Raw genomic sequence first — 8,216 nt, 5'->3', positions numbered from 1 at the left:
CGGAGGTAGGAAGGGAGGGGAGGGAGGGGAGGGAGGGGAAGGTCAGCCCTCCAGGATGCATCGCCTGGCCAAGTCTGGCCTGCTCCGAGCAGGGGAATGGAGGGATGCCGATGGGATACTACAGAGAGAAAAGGGGCTCCCACTGCCCCTGACACGGAGGGAGGAAGGAGGCAGGCTGGAGGCCCCTGAGAAAGGTGGCAGAGAGGCCAGGAGCAGAAGTCAGAGGCTGGGAATGCAGGCTAGGGATGTGACCCCAATGCCCAGGAAGAGAAGCCCACAGGTGAGGCTCCACCTGCTTTACTGTGGGGGCGGCAGAGCCAGCCCTCCTATGTTTAGGGCTCTCTGTGGGCAGGGAGAAGCCCCAGAGACCCCAGAGACCGGAAGGAAGGGCTGGAACTCACGATGGAAGGACAATTTCCACTGCAGCTCCTGGGCTCCCAACCTATCTCTCTATACCTCCCACCCCCACCCCTTCTGAGCGCCACCAGGAGACCTGGAAGATTGACAGGGACATGCCAGATGGGAGGGGCAGCCGTGCTCCCTGCTTCCCCACTTGGGACAGGGACAGCCAGGGACACAGTGGGAGGGGCAGTCCACGTGGTCAGGAGGAAGGGAGGGGGACGTGCCTACTGACCTTTCCAGAACGTCCTGTCCACGGACTCAGGCCCAGCTGGAGCAGCCGTCTCCTGGGCTCTGCAGAGGCCTCAAGGAAGCTCAGTGTCCATGCAGCCACAGGACGGCTGGGCACCCCTTGGCCTCGTGTCCGGGTAAGGCACAGGCCACGGGATGGATAGAGAGCACAGAAACCCAGCCCCGCCGGTCCCATGTGGCACAGGGGTCTCTGGAAGCTCCCCCTGGGGCTTGCAAGCTCTCTCCCACCCCCTTCTCTCTCCTCTCTGCTTTGCTCAAATCAGAGGTCAGCTGTGTTGGCCGAGTGTAAGCTTTAAATTACAAGGGGACAGGAACCCGCAGGACAAATCTACATGTGACCACAGGCAGAGCCTTCCAGGGAGCAGGGGTGACAGCTCAGACACAAATTACTGCTCCTGCGTCCCAAGCCCCACCCGGAAGCCACTGGAAGTGGCTTTTCCCATTGCTCCCCAGTCCGAGAGAGGGGCTGTGGAGGCTACAGTGCGCATGCCCAAACACAGGAATTTCATAGACGCTGCAGACATTCTGGGGGACGGTGGCTCCCCACAGCTCTGTAATCACCATAGGAACTTGGGATTTCTGGAATTGCATTTCTGGTTTCGTGGGGCCCCTGCGCCCTTCAGGGGTGAGGAACGCTTTGCCGGCTGCTGGTTTCTAGGAGGCCTATGAGGCCACCAGCCTTGGAAACACTGGACAAAGCTTGAAGCCGTGTCCCCTAAGCAGCCCCAGAGGCCCAGCCCTGGGACCCCTGTGCTGGGATCCCTTTTGCTGCACCCCTGACCCACTGCTGGCTGTGGTACCAGTCTCAGCATCCCCAACCAAGATCTGCAGATTTAAAATTTAGAGTGAGGGGCGCCTGGGGGCGTCTGCCTTCAGCTCAGGTCATGATCTCGGGGTCCTGGGATCCAGCCTGGTGTTGGGCTCCCTGCTCAGCGAGGAGTCTGCTTCCCCCTCTCCCTCTCTGCTCTCTCTCTTGCTCTCCCTCTCAAATAAATGAATAAAATCTTTTTTAAAAAAATTTAAATGCAGCATGAGCTACCCGTCTCCCTGTAAAGACAAGCGAGGCGGCCTCGCGATACTCACTGTCTCTGCTCGGCCGTGGGCGGCTTGCTGTGGTGGGTGTACCAGTCCGGCAAGGAGTAGGCCACGGGGGAGCCTTTCCTGGTCCTGGGGACCAAGTGCTTCAACAGATCTCAAAGCCAAAAAGACGCCAGGGTGAGCACACAGCACAGGTAGCAGGCAGCTTACCGTAAAGCGGGGACTGGGACTTCTCCTAGGGTCAGCTCTGGGCCCCGCCCCCCGGTGCACAGGCTGGGATGGGCAGGTCCTGCGTGGTGTTCGGGAGGGGCAACCTTCGTGCTCCCCCGCGCCCAGAGCTTGCCCTGCTACTGAGATGGCATCTGTGCAAGCCGACGTCCACCGTTCCAGGGTGACGTCTGTGGGGACAAAAGTCCTCAGGTCTCTGGGAGGCTGCTTGCTGGCGGCCCCCTCAACAACCCCCATACGTCTGCTGACATTCTGGGGACAAGCTGCTCCTCCAGTTGCCAGGGGACATGGGTGAGGGGAGACGGTAATCAGGGCCCCCCTCTTGGAGCCCGCCGAGAGGGAAAGAGCACGAGGCTCCTTCTTCTCTGAGCCCCACCCAGCTCCCAGGCCACCTGCCTGCTCTGTGACTTCCGTACCCCCCAGGGTGTCCATGGGCAGGGAGTCAGGCAGGGAGTCGGGCGTGTCTGGCTCTGCCTGCTCACGAGCCAGCAGGCACTGAGCTCTTACCATCCGCAGGAAATGTTCAACATTTTATTTCACTTTTGATTTTGAAATATTTCAGACTAAGAGAAAAGTTGCAAGAATAGCAGGAAACGCCCCCATGCCCCTTCCCCAGCTTCCCCAGAGACTCACATCTGCTACATTTCTTCCCCCCTTCTCCTCCCCTTCATCAGTATCGTCACTGTCACTGCTGTTTGGGGCCAGTTTGGAAGCCTCTCGCAGACCTGAGGCCGCTTTGCCCCCATGGACTTGGGCAGAAGGTTCCGGAAGACAGGTGTTAACGTAATCACAGTGCCCGAATCCACACCGGGCAGTCAGTGCTGATGACACCCTCTCATCTAACTTGCAGAACCCATCCAGAATTTGCCCATCCTCCCGGGAACTTTCTCTTAACCCGAGGCTGGGAGGGAGGAGGAGGGTAGAGGAGCACTGCAGGTGCTGTCCTAGGCCTGACTTGGATGAACAGGACGGTGTGTTCTGGGCTCTTGAACAGCCGAGCCCGGGGGTTGTGGTGCTGTTTCCCACCGCCCGTGACAACGTCCTGGGGAAGTATGGCAGCCAGGCAACAGGACAGGAAAGAGGCGGCTCTCAGCAACCCTTACCACAGGCCTGACCCTGCGCTCATGAGCGATCCGCATGAGCACAAGCAGGGAGCGCATTCTCGCTGGAACCACGGGCCAAAGTGGACGCTCATCAGCATCGCCACTGAAACTCATCTGTGGCCTCGGTGTCGAAACTACGCGAATACGCGGGACAAGGGCCATGCGCATAAACCACAGGACCCCGTGCTCTACCAGCTCATGAGCTGGTTGCCCCAGCGAGGCCACGGAAGGGCAGGCAGGGACTCTCTGGGGAGGTGGACGGCTTCCGGAGACCCCTGCGCCTGGAGCACGGGGATGGGGGCGGGGGACCCTGCCACGGTGTGCGATTTCGGTCTTTTCGGTCTTTGCCGTAAAAAGTAGACATCCTGCAGGCCACACACACCCCAGGCTGTGTCGTGACCCTCGATGTCCACTGGCCTTGGGCAGAACTCATAGATGTTACAGGCATTTTCACATGCGAGCATGAGGACAAAACCACCCAACCCCCCGGCCCACGCCGCGGAGACCCTGGGGTGTGCATGGGGAGCTTACCGGGCCGGCCGCCTTGCTTCGCAAGCTTCACGTACTCCGAGTCTGTTTCTTTTACCCAGTACCTCCGCGCCCCGGGCATGTGCCTGTTGGGAGGCTCCCTCAGATCACTGAGGCCCGGGATCTGGGAGGCTGGTGGGACGTCCACGGGCTTGTCGGACCGCTTCACGGGAAGGTGGTAATACCAGTCTAGAGAGGAGGAGGCCAAGGGCCAACTTATTACACAGACTTCAGGTTGGCTTGCCTGCAACTGAGCTGTGCCAGGGAGAGCATCTCAGCTTCCACAGGACATCGGCACAAGAGAGACAGTACACCCCAGGACATTTGTACGGGAGACATCACCACAGGACCTTAGCATGGAAGAAACCTCTACCCCCTTTGGAACACCTGCAATGAGCTTGTAGACTTCAGTCCCCTGAGCCCACAAGCACGCCAGCCGCTGGGCCCACCAGAAGGAAGAGCTCCTTCTACGAGGCCCTGCTGTTCCCCTGGCCGAGCCTGCACCTCTGCTCCAAAGCGGCGGCATCAGGGCCTCCTCCAAGGAGTCCAAATCCCCGTGTGTGTGTGTGTGTGTGTGTGTGTGTGTGTGTCCTGTGCTCTCTCTCCTCCAGGGAACTGGAAGTAGCCTGCATTTCTGGATATATCAGGGATACACATTCCTGAAAAATCCCAAATCCTTCACAGCATTGCAGGCTATGTGGGGTGCATGTGACTGAGGCTGGTCCAAACCCGTTGAACTCAGCACGTGGACGACGCTGAGACACAGTCTACCACAGAAGCAGCAGCCTTGGGGAGCACAGCCCACATCTGACAGGAGCAGGAAGAGGCAGGCCGGGGCTGTCAGGGATGCCTCATCCGGGGACCTCCCTACGTGACGCCCCCACACCTCCGTCGGCCCACCCCTCTGCTCCCGCGGTCTGTGCTTGAAGCCACAGTGGGACCCAAGTGCAGAGACGGGAGGAGGCCAGGACCTCGGCTGGGCAGCCAGGTGTGATGGAAAACCACCGCAGGCCACAGGTGTGGGACGTGGCTGAGTCTGGCTCAGGGAACGTCAAGTGGGTCCCGCAGAGCTGGAGTATGCTGAGCACAGATGGAGGGGGTGCCGCTTCTGTGGGCAGGGCCCATGAGCAGGAGGGGCAACACGGGAAGGATGAAGGAGGGGAGAGGAAGGCAGCCTGCTGTCTGTCTTTCCTCGCCCTCCTTGCTCTGCGCCCCACGGACAGAGGGGCCATGGGCAATGTGGTGAACGTGGCATCAGCAGAGTCATGGGGCCCCTAAGTGGGCACAGGAGCTGAGGGCATCCAGGACAGCCCTGCAGGCCACTTTGTGACCACCTGCCCCTGCTGGGAGCGAGAGGTGGATGCAGAACCCCAGACCTGCAGTTATCAGTGTCCACTATGATCCCATGGAAGGAAGAGATCAGGGACATGCGGACATCTCTGAAGGTATAGTTAGGTGAGATTAACATTTACATCAGTAGACTCTGATTAAAGCAGATCACCCTCCATCGTGTGGGTGGGCCTCATCTAATCAGTTGAAGAGATTTTTCTTAAGTGAAAAAGACTGAGGTCCCCGGGGGGGAATTTCTGCCTCCAGATGGCCTTTGGACTTGAGATGTAACATCAGCTCTTCTCTGGGTCTCCAGCCACACAACTGTGTGAGCCAGTTCCTTAGAATAAACCTTTCAATAGATGGATGATACATACATGATAGATAAGATAGATAGATGATAGATAGATGATAGATGATAGATAGATAGATAGATAGATAGATAGATAGATAGATAGATAGATGCACTGTTGGTTCTGTTGCTCTGGAGAACTCTAATACAGTAGGAGCACAAGAAAACTGTACTGAATAAGTTAATTTACGTAGAGGGCAGCTGGGTGGCTCAGTCAGTTAATCGTCTGACTCCTGGTTTCAGCTCAGGTCCTGATTTCAGGGTCCTGGGATCGAGCCCCACATTGGGCTCTGCACTCAGCTCAGAGTCTGCTTGAGATTCTCTCTCTCTCTGCCTCTCCCCTTGCTCACTCTCTCACTCAAACAAATAAATAAATAAAATCTTTTAAAAAATTAACTTATGTTAACACACAAGGATCTCAGGAATAATTGTCCTCTAAAGGTAAAAGCTTACACATCCATCCAGTTTCTACTTCCAACTAAAGCTGGGTTCGCTGCATAAAAATGAATGATATTTAACATAACTAAAGGACAGCAATTAGCTGAATCAATATTATACTTTTGAGAATGAAAAAAAACAGCATTAGGAAAGGTTTAAGAATGGGACAGAAGCTCAGAGGTAATTTAAGCATTAGGAGGAAGAGCTAAGCAGCTTCCTACTTTCATCACATTCAGGTCAAATATTTTCCGTCTTAGAGGGAAGGCATGCACTTCTTGCTTTATTTTTCCTGTGTTTTGATTACTAATTAATCCACAGAGAACACTGTATCTTCCAGTTCTCATTACTGGAAGCTTCAGGCAGGCACTGGAAGCACTCCAGGCATTTATAACTGCATGCAGAGGAGCTCACATGCACACACACACAGGGTGAAAGGAATGAGAACTGTCTTGCAGCTTCTATCACTTAGAAATTACTAGTACGTGTATAGCAATTACTATCAGTACTTCTGTGATCAATTACTATTATGTAGATTTCTTTTTGTTTGTTTCATTTTTACCAGCAGTGCTGAGTATCATGTAGATTTTTTAAGATTTATTTATTTATTTGACAGAGAGAGAGAGAGTGTGAGCACATTGTGGGTGGAGGGGCGGGCAGAGGGAGAGAGAGAGAATGTCAAGCAGACATCCCGAAGAGCACAGCAGCAGGCATAGGACTTGATCCCTGGACCCTGAGATCAGGACCCAAGAGGAAACCAGCAGTTGGAGGCTTAACCGGCCGGGCCACCCAGGGGCCCCTCACGATTTCTTGATGTCGCTTCCCTGCCTCCTCACCTGCATAAGCACCTGATGTTATTAATAAGGAGACAGGCTAAGAGGGACTTTGGGGCTGTCAGATCTCTAGTCACAAGGCAGTGTTTTATGCCCACTTAACCTGGAGCCCCCGAAGGCTGGGCCATGCTCCTGCCTTTGGGCTGCTGCAGCCTCTCAGAGCCTGGGCAGAGGATCCCCCGTGAGATGTGTGACCTCAGGCAGCTTCCTAAACCTCTGTGCTTTCCTTTCCACGTCTATAAACCGGGCTTAATGATACCACGTCAGGCTGTTTTGAGGTTAAATGTCAGCGTACAAAAGTGCCTGGCCCTTGGCAGTGTCCACTGGTGTCGTGTAGACAGGGGAGGCCACTAAGGCTGGGAGAAATCACATACAGGCTGAGAGCCCATGGCGGAGAAGGGGAACCGGTCAGCCACCGCACCCCCGCCCACCACACACCCAGTTCCAAGCACAGCCACGGTGTCACCAATGGCAGTGACAGAGCTCTGGACTAGATCACAAGCTCATTTAGGAAGATGAAGGCCAGGCTCTGTTACACATCTGAGCAGATGTGAGTGCTGCAGGTGCCCGCCAGCTCCCACCAGGCGGCTCCCAGGGGAGCACCTGAGACCCCCTTCTCTAGCCTTTCTTCCCAGGTTCACAACAAGGGGAGGAATCAAGACAAGACGCACACACAGACCAGAGCATCCAGCTCTCCTTCCCTCCCTTCTGCCATGTGCCAACCCTGCCCAGGGAGAAGCCCCACCACCACAGGACCCTCCGCCCAATTCTTGTTCTCTGTGTCCAGCCACTTAAATCCGGAGACATGGTTAACTTGGTGGGTGCATAAATTACCAGCAGCAGATAGGTCATGAAATGCTCTGGGATGCAGCTGAAAAACGAAGTGCTTACATTCAGGGAAACAGCTGAGGCTTACCTAGGGTCAAACTATTACAAGACAATTTCAGAGATCCTATATCCTCCAACAGCAGAGACACAAAGCCTGGTTTTCTTGTGTTGAACATGAAGAAGACTAGCTGGGTTTGTTTGTTTGATTTCCTTTTCTTTTCCTATTTCCCTTTAAGCTGCTTTGACCCTGGGGCCCAGGAGCTGCTTTCTTTGAGGGCATCCCGCGTTAGTTTCACCCCTGCCCCAGGCGCGCCCCAGGCGCGCAGAACCAGGACGCTGGGCTCAGAGCAAACGGTGACTCCATTCGTGTGTCACTCACCGCAGGGAGCGTAGCGGCTCGCCGCGCCGTGCAGCTCCTTGCTTGTGTTCCTCATGCCGGGGGCCACGCTTGACCGGGTGTTCTCCGGTGAGTAGGGAACGCCGCCGGGGCTGAGCTGCGGAGGCCACTTCTGATGGCCTCCTCTCTCGGTCCACCTCCACCTGCCAGGTATGCAGGCGTCTCATCATTCAGGAAGGGCGTGCACGACCACGTGTGTATACAGAAGCACAGCCATGCCCGGTATACAGCAGGGGCATATGCAAGCGAGTACACAGAAGGGGCACGTTCACGCGGAATTCACAACAGGGGACAGCAGATGATCGTGGGTATACAGCAGGGGCGCATGCACACTGCTATACAGCAGGAGCACATCCACGCCAGATACACAGCAGGGGCACGTCCATGCTGGTTCACAGCTGGGCAGCAGGTCTTCGCGTGGCGGCGGGACTCGCGCGGGGGGCCGGGTGTTCTCCAGGTCCGGAGTGACAGATGGCCCCACCCTCCCCCCCCCC

At 56.0% G+C, this 8,216-nt stretch overlaps 1 protein-coding gene across 1 annotated transcript in view; it reads right to left on the bottom strand.

Annotated features, from left to right (window-relative positions):
- The window catches only part of C1H7orf57 (chromosome 1 C7orf57 homolog), a 16,491-nt gene extending 8,306 nt beyond the window's left edge, over positions 1-8,185 (bottom strand). The window contains exons 1-3 of the mRNA XM_011227708.3: positions 7,705-8,185; positions 3,552-3,737; positions 1,735-1,843 (exon numbers count right to left, since the gene is read on the bottom strand). Coding sequence (XP_011226010.1) covers positions 1,735-1,843; positions 3,552-3,737; positions 7,705-7,759 — 350 coding nt within the window. The 5' untranslated portion in view covers positions 7,760-8,185. The remainder of the gene's footprint in view (positions 1-1,734; positions 1,844-3,551; positions 3,738-7,704) is intronic.
- Positions 8,186-8,216: the final 31 nt, after the last annotated feature.

The sequence above is a fragment of the Ailuropoda melanoleuca genome, chromosome 1 (assembly GCF_002007445.2).
Source record: "Ailuropoda melanoleuca isolate Jingjing chromosome 1, ASM200744v2, whole genome shotgun sequence".
NCBI lineage: Eukaryota > Metazoa > Chordata > Mammalia > Carnivora > Ursidae > Ailuropoda > Ailuropoda melanoleuca.
The sequence above is the reverse complement of the archived record's forward strand: the minus strand, read 5'-3'. Positions and strand labels throughout refer to the sequence as shown.